The sequence below is a fragment of the Lacerta agilis genome, chromosome 14 (genome assembly GCF_009819535.1).
Source record: "Lacerta agilis isolate rLacAgi1 chromosome 14, rLacAgi1.pri, whole genome shotgun sequence".
Lineage (NCBI taxonomy): Eukaryota > Metazoa > Chordata > Lepidosauria > Squamata > Lacertidae > Lacerta > Lacerta agilis.
In genome coordinates this window covers 34244892-34261495 of record NC_046325.1, presented here as the reverse complement: position 1 = coordinate 34261495, position 16604 = coordinate 34244892, and the positions used below count along the sequence as shown (strand labels likewise).

General features: G+C 46.7%; 1 protein-coding gene across 1 annotated transcript; it reads left to right on the top strand.

Annotated features, from left to right (window-relative positions):
- Nucleotides 1–109: 109 nt before the first annotated feature.
- On the top strand, nucleotides 110–16371 carry DUSP3 (dual specificity phosphatase 3). The gene is made up of 3 exons (XM_033169651.1): nucleotides 110–362; nucleotides 12164–12390; nucleotides 15766–16371. Exons 1-3 carry the CDS (start codon nucleotides 241–243, stop codon nucleotides 15972–15974), a joined length of 558 nt encoding a protein of 185 aa, XP_033025542.1. The 5' UTR covers nucleotides 110–240; the 3' UTR covers nucleotides 15975–16371.
- Nucleotides 16372–16604: the final 233 nt, after the last annotated feature.

The following is a 16604-nucleotide window of genomic DNA, read 5'->3' as shown; positions in this document are numbered from 1 at the left end:
AACTGGGTGCGCTATCGATGGCCTAAGGGAGGGAGATAGGTGGCGGGTGGAAACGGGTCCTCGGGGCCGCCGATCTTTCCTGGCGGTGCGCCCAGGGCGCACGAACTCGTCCGCTTCCTCCCGGCCTGGCGCTGGGAGTTGCCCGGCGTGCACCAGCTGATCGCGGCCCCTCCTATTAGGCCGGGCCCGGGGAAAGGAGCGGGGAGGCAGCCCTGCCCATAGCGGCGGGGCGAGCGAGCCATGTCAGAGTTCCAGATTTCGGTGGAAGAGCTCAACGACCTGCTGGCCAACGGCAGCGGCTGCTACAGCCTCCCCAGCGCGCACAGCAACGAGGTGGCGCCCCGGATCCACGTGGGCAACGCGTGAGTTTCTCCCCCAAACCTCAACCCCTCACCCCGTCAGCGCCCTCCCCTCCTCGGTTGGGGTGGGGGAAGCAAGAACACACCACCCCGATCCATGAGGCTTTCTGTAGGCCTGGGAAAGAGCGAAAGATGAAAACGGGGGCGAGGGGGGGGGGTCAGGTTGAGGACGGCGGGGTGGGCTGGAAAACGGGGAGGACGCTGGTGGTGGTGGGTGGGATGCAAGGGGGGGGGCAGAGAATAAGTCCTTCTACCACTGCGGGGAAGGGAAGGTCCCTAATTCCAGTAACAGGGCAAGGGACCTCCACCCCCCCCTCCCCCGCGTGGTATTTATTACAGTTGACAGGTTTTGTTACCGTCATCCTGCGCATAGTTGAACCTCTTTTTAGGGCTGTGGGGCAGCTAAGTATTCATTGCCCTCTGGGTTGGAACTGCTGCTGCTCCCATGTTAAAGTTTGGGGGGCTGAAGGCAAGTGATTGTCGCTTGTCCAAATGGCTGCAGGTGATTGGAACCCAGGCCCTTGCCAAACCGATGGAGGGCAAAGGAAAGGCGAGAGACTCTGGGACGCTAAATTTGCTGCGTACAAATATATGAAGCTGATTTTATATGCTCTTGGTCTTATCTGCACCCATGTTGTCTACTCTGACTGGCAGCAGCTCTCCAGGGTCTCAGGTTCAGCCTTTACCAACTCCCTCAACCCTTCAGATACTCGAAATGCCAGGGATCGAAGATTGGACCTTCTGTTCAACCCAAGGGGGCAGCTCCCCCCTGCCATCAAGTAAATAAATAAAAATACTGTACTGAACTGACCCATCGCATCACAGATTGCTTGGCTATGGCCTGTCCACGTCCCCCCCCCCAACATAGATCCTGAACCCCTGACATAAATCCTGGCTATGCCAGTGTGTTCAACCCTGAGATTTGGTCATGTCATGTTGAGAGAAATGCATTCTGTGGCTGTGTACACACCATACATTTAAAGCACCCCTGCCAAGAATCCTGGGAACTGTAGCTCCTCCCTCACAGAGCCATAATTCCCAGTATCCTTTGTTGTTGTTGTTCAGTCGTTCAGTCATGTCCAACTCTTCGTGACCCCATGGACCAGAGCACGCCAGGCACGCCTATCCTTCACTGCCTCCCACAGTTTGGCCAAACTCATGTTAGTAGCTTCGAGAACACTGTCCAACCATCTCATCCTCTGTCGTCCCCTTCTCCTTGTGCCCTCCATCTTTCCCAACACCAGGGTCTTTTCCTGGGAGTCTTCTTCTCTTCTCATGAGGTGGCCAAAGTACTGGAGCCTCAACTTCAGGATCTGTCCTTCTAGTGAGCACTCAGGGTTGATTTCTTTAAGAATGGATAGGTTTGATCTTCTTGCAGTCCATGGGACTCTTAAGAAACAATAATTCCCAGTTTTCTTTGGGGGAAGCCCTGTACTTTAAGTGGATAAAACCAAGTCCACAATCTGCCAAATAAAAACAGGTATACTTCCGTTTTCGTGCGAGAAGAGGGAGGGAGAGATCTTTGGAACAGGTTGAGTGCAAGTAACCAAACTTCAGTGATAGTTTTGGCGGCTGGTTAACAATTTTGACATCTTGTTCTAGGAAGTTAAACTCTGTCTGTTGCACTAGTGGCTGCCTCCACATCTCCTTAGGACTTGGCACTGGGATGTTTCTACAAGTGATGCTTCAAAAACCCCGACTTTTGCCTTCCTCGTATCTGTAAATTGTATGAGAAAGCTTTGTTGGCTGGCGTGTACGTACCTTGGCTTCCGTCAGGGCTTTGCAAACTGCTCTTTGCTCTTAACTTTTGGAAGATGGTAAAGATTTGCAGGTCCTATTAAACACTTTTAATAGGGTAGGAACTGGCCCCAGTCTTTCTGTGCACATATCTGGAGAGGAAACTTTAGGGCATCTGTTTGTTTTGAGAGACAATGAAATATGCCTTTCCGGGGGGTGAAACCAAACTGCTGGAGAATCTCAGCGCCTGCTGTGGCTGCAGAGACTGGTAAGACATAACTACTGTATTACAGAATCGTAGAGTTGGGAGGGACCCTGAGGATCATCTAGTTCAGCCCCCTGCAATGTAGGAAAATGCAGCAGTCCCATACAGGAATCGAACCTGCAACCTTGGTGTTATCAGCACCATGCTGTAACCAACTGAGCTATACTTACTCCCAACCTTTCAAGTCAATAACTCAGCTGTAATTGGACTTCAATTTACATCATCCCTAACCATTGCCAATGATGACTGGAGCTGATGGGAGTTGGTTTTGTTTGTTTCTGCCCTAAAATAAGCCTCCTTTTTACCTTCTTCCAGCACCGTCTTCCTTCCTTGCGGCCTGGTTTTTCCAGAAAGCAAGTAGGTTTGGGTGCGTCGCCTTTTTACGTATTTGGAAATGCATGAGCTTATATGCAAGGCACAGCCATAAAATTAGGCTGCCGAGCTCAGTATTTTTTCTCTCTCTCACTGACTGGGGCCATTTCCAAATGACCTCTGATTTATTTGTGGGAAGGTTAGCTGGCGTTGCAGCCAGCAAGTACGTTTCCCCTCTCATTATTTGCAAAAGGTCCAATCCTTTGGGAAAGTGGGTTTGTTGTGCAAGGGCCTCCCGATCTGCCATAATTGCACAGCCCAAATTTGCTGGCATCTGATTGAATCCCGCTCAAAAACAGTGATCCTCTGAAAGTGCTCCGGCAGTGGCTACAGGAAGAGAAGCCTCTCGCTGTTCATTTTTCCTTCTTGGGATTTTAAAAATTTGGGATGGTCTTCGGAACCTGCTGCATTTGTGCACTCTAAGTGCTGAGTTTTGGCCTTATCCCATAAAGTCACCTGTAAATACCAAAACAGCATCGTGGCATTTTCTAGGCCAGCTGGCTTACTGTAGCAAGAAGGCAGGTTCTATATATTTGCAATCCGGAGTCTGAAAACTTCTTGTAAGTTTAGCAGACCCTCCAGGTGTCCCTATTTTCCAGGGATAGCCCCAGATTAACAAAAGCCACCCCGGTTTCTGATTTGATCCCATAATGTCCCCATTTTCCTTAGGACATCCCTATTTCCATCGGATAAATGTCAGAAGGTATGGAAGGGTATTGGTATCTGAAGAAGTGTGCATGCACACGAAAGCTCATACCAAGAACAAACTTAGTTGGTCTCTAAGGTGCTACTGGAAAGAATTTTTTATTTTATTTTGTTTTGACTATGGCAGACCAACACGGCTACCCACCTGTAAGAGGGTATGGAGTTATGCCACCCCCCACCAAGAAGGCAGCCTTGTATAAGGAAGGTTTTTTTAATGTTTCATTTTTTAATTTCATTTTTATATAGGTTGGAAGCCGCCCAGAGTGGCTGGGGCAACCCAGTCAGATGGGTGGGCTATAAATCATTATTATTAATACTATTATTATTGAATAGGATGTCCCTATTTCCATTGGAGAAATGTTGGAGGGTATGAGTTAAGGCCTGGATCCATCCATACGGCGGGATGAAAAATCCTGAAGTGACAAGATGGAATGTACTTCTTCAGATCGCAAAATGCTCGCCTACATTTTTATTTTATTTTAAACCAAACAAAAACTTATTACAAGAAGAAAATCAGAGCAGATAAGAGGCTGACTGGAACTTTGCTTTGTTCGTCCATCCTTCTGCTGTCAGGGAACTTTTTACATTGCAGGGGGTTGCATTTCAAAATGGCTGCCCCCCTGCTCATTCCGTCACCTCAGAGCTTTCCCGCCTTGTTCCGCTGCAGGCGTAGGCCTCAGTTTAGCCCTCCATTTTTAGTTCTTGCTGGGGTCCCCTGTGAATGGCGTCTGGATCACCTTTGTGAAAAGGCTATGTGTAGCCCTATTCCAGTTCAACCAAAGGCAAACATTGTAGAATTGTAGATTTGTGGAGTTGAAAGGGACCCTGAGCGTCATCCAACTCTCTGCAATGCAGGAATCTCAACTAAAGAACCGCCAAACATTAAGCGGGCCTTTTGGACTGAGCTGCTGAAGCTTGTAGGCCGCAGGTTTGGCCACAGATCAAATCTAACCTAGCCCTAGATCTGCCATCCAGAAATGTCAGGCAATATTTATATGAAAACAGGATTTGTACGTATGGATTTATACGTTTTGGGCTGGGATATATATCAATATATTGTCCAAAACCAGTTTGAAGTCCATATTGCGATACGGGTTTCATAATTTTTGAACTGGCAGTATGTCGCAAACCATGATATGTGTTTGTGTGTGTGTGTGTGTGTGTGTGTGTGTTGTGCAAAAATCACAATGTGGGAAAAACTATGAAGCCAGGCAATGCCTCTACACAGCTCCATCCTTATTTCAGACATCAGATTCAGCTTACATCATCAAAGAAAAAGCACTTTATATGCATCATATATGCATTATAACACTGTGACACCGGATGGCGCTGTGGAGTTCTGTTTTTGCCAACCCGATTTCTCGTACGTTTGCAAAGTGATTAGCTGAAACGCTTCTTGGATGTGCCTAGATCCAGCCATCGCAATATATAGTGTCCTTGGTCATATAAAGTGGTATAGAAGTGAAATTAATAGTAACAATAAACTCCATTGGGGCAGGAAATGTTGTCTAGACATTCTGTTGCGGTGACCATAACCTAGGTTTAAGGCGTCACTTTGCAGTTAGCTTATATATGAGTTTCTAACACTGCGGCCATTACCATTTATGCCAGCTGTAGAAAGCATAACTGTAATTGACCAGATGAAAGACCTGTCCCTATTGTGAGACAGCATACCTCTCCTTTGCAGAGTTGGCATTTCTAAGCCCATTGATGTCAATGGGCTTTGGGCCACTTAACTCTGTCAGCGCAAGCCCATGCAGTGTCCAAGGGGGAATGATTAACGTCACTAGGTGCCCAATTTGGGAAATTGCCCTTGGCACCAGCTTGCCCCCTTCAGGCTTATACTTGCCAAGCTTATACTTGAATAGGGATTCCCTTAAGATCCTTGAGGCATTGGCGATTGTGGCTGTAAAAGAAGGAACGTCTTCCTCTGCTGGCGCTGTGTAGCCCTTTATGCGAATCGGGATATTAATCCCTGTCTGTGAGCAAATTGGGTGTGAGGCCCTCCAGATTGGGGTTCATGGGAGCTGGAGTCAAACAATATTTTGGGGTCACAGGCTCCCCACCCCTGGCAAAGACCCAGAGGTCATAATGGCTGTGCCGGTTCTTATGTGCGCAGTGTTGGAAGCCGTGGGTAGGCAGATGCTTTTAAGTTCACGTGCTCTTAAATTCTGGTACCCTCAGGACACAATCGCCGCTTATAATTTTACATGGCGCTTTTAATTTCCAAAGCACTTTGAAATGTTTTGTGTCTTTCCAACAACAACCCGACACCATGCCCAACTGCGGTTTGCATACCGCTAGCTGTAGTTAATAACCTAAACCCTAGTTTGAGCATGGAAATGTACAGGCAAACCATTTTTAGACTACTTGCCTGTTTTCCATGATCATCTTGATCAGTATTCTAGTTTCTCGTTGCATCAGCCTCGAGGCAGATCAACAGCCCTTTGGTTTGTTGAGTCTGACAACATGCAAAACACGATTGGCATCTTTGTTCCTCATCTTCCAGGCCTTTGGCTATTTAAGCAATCTATGGCATTTTAAACTGGAGGGAGGTTCATTTTTGTGTTGTTATATTGTAAACTGCTATGTGATCCTTAGATGAAGGGCAGTACAGTCATACCTTGGAACTCATACGCCTTGGTACGTGTACGTTTCGGCTCCCAAACGATCGAAAACCAGAAATGATTGTTTCAGTTTTCAAACGTTCTTTGGAACCTGAACATCCGACATGACTTCCGCGGCTTCCGATTGGCTTCAGCAGCTTCCTGCAGCCAATCGGAAGCCATGCCTTGGTTTCTTAACATTTTGGAAGTTGAAAGGACTTCCAGAATGGATTCTGTTCGACTTCCAAGGTAACCACTGTATAAAAATTTTATTAATAAAAATAATGATGATAACACCAACAACACACATGCTGTGGTTTGCAAACTCACTCCAGACCATGGTTTCTGATTATGGTTTGCTGGTAGGTTGAAAACCATGGTTTGTCAAGACAAACATTGCTCCAAACTATGGTTAACTATTCTTTGGCATGGTGTCTGTGAGTTAGATTTACATTTGAGGTGACTGTGTTGATTTTCCGAAGCTCACACAATGAGTCACACAGTGAGTAATTGGCAGAGGAGGGAACTTGAACCCAGGCCTTTCAGCACAGTGGTGGACCACTGCCTCTCAGTTAAGAAAAGAGAGAATTTGATGAAATACATTGGCAATTCTCAGTAGTGCAGATCCAGTTTCCTCTATCTTTATGTATTTAAAATCAGGAAGAAATGTTTGTTGTTTTTTAAGTCATTGAAGAAGATGTTTGAAGAAATTGATTGGTACAAATGCTGACAAGGTCATTGATACAGGAGTGCTAACTAAGCAGGGCACCAATGAACTCTGTGCATTTTAATACAAGTCGAAGTAAAAGGTCAGACTGCTCTGAACTAGAAATTCAGGATGCAGAATTGCAGCGTCTGCAAAAAGAAAAAAAGGAAAGAAAAAATAGGTAAACGGTCCAGGGAAGACAGGAGCAAGGAGTGTTAATTAAAATCTGAAGGTTAGATGAAGGTGTAATTGAGGATGCCTCAACACTTTTGCTCCTGCGTATGGTCCTAAGGAACAGCCCAAAGGGTCTTCTCAGGCCCTTTTGTTTTTGTGCAATAGATGCACTGCTGCCACGCACTTGTCCGTGCATTATTTTTTTATTATTGACGTAAACCTCCCAAATGTATTTTGTATAGTTAAGTTTCTACCTCTATCTTCAGTACGATTTACTTTCTTTTATTGCTATGGCTAGTGGCTGATGCAAATAAACATTCTCCTGATTCTGATCCTTGTTCCTGCAGTACCCAAGTTTTCTTTTGCAGGGGTACTGCAATTTCCCAGCATGCTTGGAGAATGCAGCGCTGTTTCCCTTCTCCTGCTGCTGGTAGCACGCCCATTGCTTCGTGGGGTGTGGTGAGGATGCCATGGACCTGAGATGTCATTATCCTTGTGCAACACAACCCCTCCTCTTCGTCTCCCCCCTCGCATGCCATGCCGTGAACTGTTGAAAATTATTAACTCATTCACAGGACCATTTGCGAATCCTGTTTGTAAAGAGGACCACCTCCTCCAGCAGTTTCCCCCTGTGTTGATTGGGGCGGGGAGCATTTTCCGAAAACTTCAGGATCCCCACCTCTGTTGTGGAACTCGCCCTTAAAATTGTTGGCATCCATCTGTCTTGAGAGACAATGGAGTGTGCCTCTGGAGCACAAGCCTAGTCAGTGTGTAGGGAGGTCCTGGGCTGCCCAGATGACAAGACACACACCGTGGCCTTGCTGATGTGGTCCAAAGGAAAGCAGAGCAATATGTTTGGCACCAGCTTGGCTGCAGGAGTTGCTGGAATGAGGCGTACAAGGCGCCATCCAACTGTCTTGGAAAAACTACTCCAGATTTGTGTAGGGTTTACACCTTAGCCTTTTCCATTCCCGAAAACATCCCACAAGGCAGCAGAGGTTTAGGATCAGAGTTTCCTCCTCCTAGATGGGCTACCTTCCCAGGTTGATGAGCCCCATCTGTCCCTACATTAAAATAATAATGATGTACAAACTGTGGGCGAATCTACACAAAGGAAACAAAAACGCTATAAATAAGTCAGAAATTATGATTGTTATAACAAAAGGGGGGGGGAAACCCTATGGAAAATCGCGTAGGAATTTTTCTGCTCTCTGGCGCCATCTGGCGTTGCATGTTTATGGTGCATTCAAATCATTGTGGTGTTTTTTTATTTATTAACGTAGCTGAGTCTTGTTTATGCTTTTTTATTTGATTTTATCCATAAGCCCAGCTTTCTTTTGAATTTCTTGCATATTCCCTGAGCTGAGCTAGTATATTCCAAAAAAAAGAAAAAGAAAAAAGGAATGGAACACAACTATGGGGGTAGTGTATCCCTGGTGTGTAGGTGTGGATGAAAGTGGTGTGTGTGTGTGAAAAAGCAAAAGTTAACATCAAAAGCAGGAGTGCCTGTTGCAACCTGGGTATGTCCTCATGTACAATGTGGATTTCTTTAGTTTTTTTATTGTTGAAAAGAGCAAGAACGCTTCCTGAAAGCCAGTGAAGCATGAGCCACGTCTCTGACCTGCAATATTAACAACGGGATGATATTGTGGAGCTGTGGTAAGATGCTCTTTCGTCACAAACCCTCCAAAACTTGCAGCAGTTAACTGCATTGCAGGATTGTTGTAAAGTAGACTCTCAACCCAACCTACTACAGTGTTGAGAGATAAGCTCAAGGGACAGCATTGCAGCGCTAATGCATTCTCTCAGCTTCAGCTGAGCCTGTGGCTGGATTTAGACACATAAAAAACCCAAAAACATTTCAGGGAAACACGTTGTAAAGCTCATAATAGGAATTCATGTTGCCGAAGGATCAAACTCTGCAGCCCCATCTGATGTCACAGTGTTATAATGCATTAAAAAGTACTAATGTAGCTGAGTCCTGCAGTAGAGGTTTAATACCACAGTACATTGCAGGGTTGCTGTAAACCACACAATGGTGTTTTACACTTGGGAGATAGCACAGTCAGTAGAGCATGAGGCTCTTAATCTCAGGGTTGTGGGTTCGAGCCCCACGTTGGCCAAAAGATCCCTGCATTGCAGGGGGGTGGATTACACGACCCTCGTGGTCCCTTCCAACTCTACGAATTCTATGATTCTATGTGAAAGCAAGCTTTTCGGGGGGCGGGGGGTGGGGGGGTTGACCAATGCTGCTTTTTAAAGACTACAAGGTCTACATCATGGGTAGGCAAACTAAGGCCTGGGGCTGGATTCGGCCCAGTCGCCTTCTAAATCCAGCCTGCAGATGGTCCAGGAATCAGTGTCTTTTTACATGAGTAGAATGTGCCCTTTTATTTAAAATACATCTCTGGGTTTTTTGTAGGGCATAGGAATTCGTTCATTCCCCCCCCCCCAAAAAAAATGCCCGGCCCCTCACAAGGTCTGAGGGACAGTGGACTGGCCCCCTACTGAAAAAGTTTGCTGACCCCTGGTCTACATCTTTTGCTTTGGAATTCTGTCGTTGCCATCATGGCCTATCCTAAATATGATTATACCTTCTGGGTTCCTGCCCGTGCTGGTGTTTGGCATTCTTTATCTGCCACTAAAGAAGATGGATGAGTTGAAACTCATCTGGCCGCAGATAATTGGCTTTGGGAAAATATTTGTTTCATGCAACTGCACATGTTATTTTATTTTAATTGATTTTTATATCCAGTTTGTTCAGGGCCTTTGCATATGAAGATGAATCTATTGGCCACTGGGCTCTGATCAATTATTTTTTTAAAAAATCATTTCAAAGTTTTTTTTATGTAATAGATTTCTATAATTCATGGGCTACCTTGGCTTTTCGTGTGTGTTCACAATGTATTGGTTGAGGAACATATTCTCCTCAGCCACATATCTGAATTTTCTACTCTGCGGCAAATCTTCTGTCCCTTAAGCCAGTCTTTTTATACCAGGAGGTTTCTGACATTTCTCTCACTGGTGACAAGCAGTCTCTCTCTTTGCTAGTGTAATATTCTGCAGAGGGTCATGTTGATCCTGCGGCTGGAGTAATGTTACAAGACTTGCTAGGACGAGCTCCAGATTTAGAGCAGGCAGGAGTTTATGGCCCTCTTTGGGGATGGGCTGCAAGAAAGGTCTCCCCCCCCCCCACCCTTCTCCAGAACTGTTGCTTTCAGCACAAAAAGTGTGTGTTGTCCTCTATGGGGTTTGTGGATCAAGACCTTTTAGACAGGCCAATGGCTCAGTTCAAACGGTTGGCCTTCAGGCATTATTAAATGTAAGTTCTGGAGGCTACATCGGGGGGGGGGGGTTGTGCCAACTATCCTCTCCCACCTCCACCCCCCGGCATTGCCATATACAGAGGAAGGGACTGCATGTGGGTACAGGCAACTGTATGATCTGTGATTGTTCTGGGTTCCAGAATACATGCCCGCAAGAGGTTAACCATAGTTTCCCGTTTTCATCTGAACTGAGAAACAATGGTTAGCGGCTTTCGGACAACGGAGAGATTAAATCCTTGTTTGAACTGGGTTTCATAAATCGGGTTGTTCAGAAGCCGGCAACTGTGGTTTACCAGTTTGGAACAAAACTAGGAGTAGTGGCGAATTCCCGCTTCAGGTGCAGTGGCTCTGCGTATGAATAAAATGCTAGTGCGCCTCTCAACTTCTTAACTTGGTCATCTGAACGCATCTCTCTGTGTGGCAGGTCGGGGTAGACTAGCGTGTGCCTTCAAGGTTGTGCTGATCATCACATTCTTCTGTTCCGCCCCCTCCTCCCTCCCCAAAAGACAAGTTGCCCCCCCCCATCTATAACTCTGCCTCATCACTTTTAAAGCAAATTGTTCCCATCAACGCAGCACTTTCAAGAGGAAAGGACACTTGGTGCTGTTTATTTTTATTTTTTGTTGCCGTGTTCCAGATTTTGCTCTCCTGTTGGCACTGGCAGTTTCGTCGCTTGGTGTCGCTGTTCAGAGGTTTTATTTATTTGTGGGGAAGGGATTTGAGGAATAGGGAGCACCCTCCCTGCAGAGAGGTTAAGATGCTGGAGGACCAATGGATTGAAAGACCATCTGGTTCATTCAGCCCTGGGCACAATTTGGGTTCCTCATCCCTGGTGTAGCGAAGCTCACTAAATACTTTGGGGAAGGGACGTAGCTCAGTAGCAGAGCATCTGCTTTGCATTCAGAAGGTCCCAGGTTCAATCCCCGGCATCTCCAGGTAGGGCAGGGAAAGATCCTGGTCCCAAATCCTGGAGAGCCTCTGGACAACACTTGAGCTGGATGGACCAATGTTCTGACTCTGCATAAGGCAGCTTCCTTTGCTTAAATGCCACAACTGGGCATACGGTGCCCTGCTCAAAATGATGGGAGAGGAAAATAAAATTGAACCACACACAGTGTGTGTGAACAAGTACCACTTTATTCTTGCCTGGGGTAAAAGAGTTATTGACACCCTATCCAGCAGTTGGCCAGTCCCTGAAACAACTTCCTTTTTGGGGGGCATATAATTTGTATTAAGTTTTGTGTTTCACAATTTAAGATACTCATTTCACATCCTTAAAATATCAATGACTTGCCTTCTTCTCTTTCCATAGTTCATTTTACATATCATAAATCCCTGCACATTTTACAAAAATACCATTTTTTTAAAAAACAACCCCAAAAAACCCAGAGACCTTTTTGTTGGGGATAACTCAGATGGAAATTCCCAGGTGTCAGAAAAGGTTATTTATGTATGCCACTACTGGGGCTCATGTTTCGTTAGCCCAAAAATGAAAAACGAACGAAGTCCCGACTAAAGAATGTTGGCAACTTAAACTAATGGAACACGTGCAGCTTGCGGACCTAACATATATAGAGAAATGAACAAGAATAGCGTACGTTTAAAGAAGATTTGAAAATGTTTATTTGATTATATGGGGGACAATTGTGTTTGTTTGAAAACGCTGGCAGCATTAAGATAAATTCAACAGTGTAAATAAGTTTTGATGGATGTAATAATGGAATACTGAATGGTATAGTTTGTATAAAATATGCAGGTATTTATGTTGTGTGAAATGAAGCATGGAAAGAGAGGAAGGGAAGTCACTGATATTTTAAAGTTCTTTAAGTGAATATTCTAAAATGTAAAACAGAAAATGTAATAAAAATTACACACACACACATATATGACATGACTCAATCCTCCCGTTACAGGTTCATAGCCAAGAATGTTATGCGCCTGCAACGCCTGGGCATCACCCACATCCTGAATGCGGCAGAAGGCAAGTCTTTTATGCACGTGAACACCAATGCCGAGTTCTACGAAGGCACGGGCATCACTTACCATGGCATCAAGGCCAACGACACCCAGGAGTTCAACCTCAGCCGCTACTTTGAGGAGGCCGCCGATTTCATCGAGAAGGCGTTGGCACAGAAAGATGGTGAGAGGCACCTGCCGCAGCTGCAAGAACCTGTTCCTCCGCTGTGCGAATGGACTGCTTGTCCTGCTGAACTGCATTCTGCTGCGTTCTGCGGGCCAAGCTGCACCGTGGCCCTCCCTTGCTATTTCCCTGTCCTCTGCTTACAAGATGCATTTGCGTTGCATGGTAGCCTTGAGTGCAAAGGAGGGCAGGCTGGAGAGTCTGAACCGGCCTTTCCAATCTGGTGTCCTGCTTGCTGCATCGGGGACTTGTAATTCTAAAAACAGCAGGAGGGACATCAGTTTGGGAATGGCTGGTCTGGATCAGTGGCCTCTTAGTCCCTTGTCATTCGGGATTTTTTTGTGATCCTTCTCATCTCCAGGACGTGTGTGTGTGTGTGTGTGTGTGTGGAATTTAAGGGACATGAATTTAAGGAAATCGGCGGCAGCGTGGGAGGATCAGCAGGAGAAACATGTAAAGTACACCCCATTATTCTCGCTGAGAGTACAGCTTTTGTCTGCTGGCTGAGGATCGCTTTCAGATTGATGGTGGATTCTGTGCTTTTTTATGTTTGAGCTGGGTTGTGCGGGAGGGAGCAGCAATGCTTCTTTTGAATGCCAATTGCTGGAAACCACAGGAGGAGAAACAACTCTTCTGCTCAAATCCTGCTGCAATGCTTCCCATATAAGCATCTGGCTGGCCACTGTAAGAACACAACGCTGGACTCGATGGGCCATTGGCTGCTTCATAATAATAATAATAATAATAATAAATATTTTTTTTTATTTATATCCTGCCCAAATAGATAGAAACAACAGAATATTTAAAACATCAAACATTAAAATCTTCCCTAAACAGGGTTGCCTTCAGATGTCTTCTAAAAGTCAGATAATTGCTTATTTCTTTGACATCTGATGGGAGGGTGTTCAACAGGGCGGGCGCCACTACCGAGAAGGCCCTCTTAGGTTCTTACGAAGTGAAGAGTCGGGCCCTGGCTTTCAACTGCTTGTGGTTTGACAGCCTGTTTAAATTGGCTGTTGCTGATTCATTCATATTTTGAATCCGCGGCGCAGCTGTTTTTCAAGTCCCCGGGCAGCTTAGTGGGTGCCTCCGCTACAAACAGAGTTCATCCAAACTGGCATTGGCATCTGCTAACCTTCGGCATTCCTTTCTCCCAGTTAGGTTTGGGTTAGAAATTTGATTGTGTTCGCATTTTAAAGCGAAACTAACAACCTTTTTGCCTTCTGAAACAATGTGAGAATCTGGAGGGAACCAGGATATTGCGGGGTGGCTGGGGGCTGGTTTGTGGCATAAGCTTTTGTTAGCCAATTTCCACGAAAGATTTATGACATCATAGTCTTCAAGGGGACACAAGACTCACAGAATCTCATAATTGTAGAGTTGGAAGGGACACCAATGGTCATCTAGTTCAACCCCCTTCTTGTGGCTTAAAGAGTTCTTATGCGGCCCACATGTGGCTTTGCTCTTGTTCCCTTGAAGGCAAAGCTTCTCAAGCCCTCATTTTTGGGCAATTTTGTAACTGAATCCCACCCCCAAATAGCGACAGCCTGGACAGTTTGTCTTTTCCCCGCACCTCAAAGGCGATTTTGTTTTCCGAACAAAGAAAGCCAGTTGGACCCTGTGGGCGAGTGAGAATTCCCTGGAGCGTTGGAATTCTTGTCATTTGTTCTTGCTATTTAAGCGTTGCTTTTCCGCTCATCCGCAGCGAGAACTCAGAGCAGCTTGCAAAAAAAAGAAAAGAAAAAGTACAAATAGAAAAGTTAATATGTAAATTCACGAACGTGGCTGAGTGCTGCTGTTTTTCTCTTTCTTTCCCCAAAGCTAAACAGTCCTAACACACATTCTTGTAGTGAGGAAAACCTATCCCAATCTCAGTTCAGTGTGGTGTAGTGGTTAAGAGCAGTGGACTCATAATCTGGTGAACCGGGTTTGCTTCCCCGCTCCTCCACATGCAGCTGCTGGGTGACCTTGGGCTAGTCACACTTCTTTGAAGTCTCTCAGCCTCACTCACCTCACAAAGTGTTTGTTGTGGGGGAGGAAGGGAAAGGAGATTGTTAGCCGCTTTGAGACTCCTTAGGGTAGTGATAAAGTGGGATATCAAATCCAAAATCTTCTTCATCATCAAGTCTTATAGGGACGTATTCCTGTCCTGGAGGTTTCACATCATTTATGAATGTCCCCGTTTAAGACGGCCTAAATCCTGTCTGAATTAATGAAAAGCGAGGGGTTGGGTTGAAGCCTGCTTGGGATCTGATCTGGAAAAGTCCAATGTTTGAACAGATAGGGGTGTAAACTGGGACACCCTTCACCTTATTTCTTTTTTGGCTGTTCTGGTCACCATTGGCCTGCCATCTCTTCTCCCTCTCTTTCCCACACCCCGCTGCAAAGTTCCCAAGGTGCATTTGAGGAAGTGGGTGAAAGGGCCATAGTAGTAGAAGAAGAAGAGAAGAGTTTGGATTTGATATCCCGCTTTTCACTACCTGAAGGAGTCTCAAAGCGGCTAACATTCTCCTTTCCCTTCCTCCCCCACAACAAATACTCTGAGGTGAGTGGGGCTGAGAGCCATCATGCCCTCTTCATGAGACTCCCCTCTGAGACTGCCCTCTTCATGCCTCTTCTGGTTCTGCGAGAGTGAGGGAGCTTGTTGCAGCAGGAAGGGGAGGCGCTCATGACTCCTCACCAGCCTGACTCATCTCTGCCTCTTGGCCTCCCTCATTCCACTCTTCTCCTGCTTCTGGACTTCTCTCTGCCACAGACTCTCCCTTCTCACTAAGCCCTGTTACCTCTCCAGCTTCTGATACCACCTCCTCCCAACCTGCTCCCTCTCACCACTCACGGTCATCCCACCACCACTCCCCGGGCTCTGACCCTTCTTCCCTTGGGGGTTCCTCAGTTGGTTGCGCCCACCTTTCCTCTGTGTCCAACCTGCCCACAACAGCCAATGTAGACAAGACAGCACTGCACTCGATGGACCAATGGTAGAACTCTGTGTAAGATAGCTTCCTCTCAGAATGGTGGGTGGCAGATTGTCACCTTCTCCCTTCAGAATCTCTCTTCTGTCTCTCCTCATCCCATTTTCTTTTGTAGCTTGCTAATCTCAGGGTCTTGGGTTCGAGCCCCACATTGGGCCAAAAGATTCCTGCATTGCAGCAGGTGGGACTAGATGATCCTTGTGGCCCCCTTCCAACTCTACAATTCTGTGATTCTCCCTTGGTGTGTTCTCCCTTGGTATCAGGACTCCATTTTACACTCTCTCTCTCTCTCTCTCTCACTCACTCACTCACTCACTCACACACACACACACACACACACGTATGTAAGCTTCCCCAGTTGTCACATAATACCGGCTTTTCTCTTTTCTTCTTCCCCTCTTAGGCCGGGTGTTTGTCCACTGCCGCGAAGGCTACAGCCGCTCGCCGACGCTGGTCATCGCTTACCTCATGCTGCGGCAGAACATGGATGTCAAGAGCGCCGTCAGCATCGTCCGGCAGAAGCGGGAGATCGGCCCCAACGATGGCTTCCTCAGGCAGCTGTGCCAGCTCAATGACCGATTGGTGAAGGAAGGCAAGCTGAAGAAGCCGTAACGGCCGCTGCTGCTTGCCCTCTCTTGCCGGAACTCCTGTTAGTTGCCAGCTCCAACTGCCAGGCCGCGCGAGGGAGGCAGGGGTCCCCTTCTAGTTTCTCCTGCTGCCCTGGGTGGCGCCAGAGGGCGCTGCTGCAATATTGAAACACCCAGCGCCCAGGCGCTGGCTTGTCTCTTGTGTCTTTTCTTTTTTTCTTTAGTTTGGAATCTGCCTAATATAACGTTTGTGTGATTTTGTTTGGAGTCCCTTTTTGCACCACAGCTGTGAAGGCCTTTGATAAAGTCGAGTGTTCACGTTGCCAGATCACTGCCGGCGCAGATGGTCCTCGCTTGCCGCCCTCTCGTTTGCTGTGCCACCTTGCAGACCGGTGCCCTTCCTCCTCCTCCTCCTCCTCCTCCTCCTCCTCCTCCTCCTCCTCCTCTGGGGGTTAAATCTGGGGGGGGGGGGGGCTTTTTCATTTACATGTTAAGGGGCCAAGGGCTATCCCACCCCCTGGCCCAAACCTACCACTTTCATACCTTGCTAACAGCATGTGCCAAAGGGTGGTAACTTAACAGAGTCAGGTTCCTAGTCCATATGGTCTCTGTGCAGGGTCCACCTGGGCTGTTTTGAGAAGCCCCATTCAAAGCT

Bases quoted from the DNA above. Each gene is read 5' to 3' on its own strand.
- DUSP3 (XM_033169651.1), top strand. From the start codon at position 241: ATGTCAGAGTTCCAGATTTCGGTGGAAGAGCTCAACGACCTGCTGGCC. The intron at 363-12,163 runs GTGAGTTTCTCC...CTCCCGTTACAG, and splicing joins CGGATCCACGTGGGCAACGC to GTTCATAGCCAAGAATGTTA. The intron at 12,391-15,765 runs GTGAGAGGCACC...TTCCCCTCTTAG, and splicing joins GGCGTTGGCACAGAAAGATG to GCCGGGTGTTTGTCCACTGC.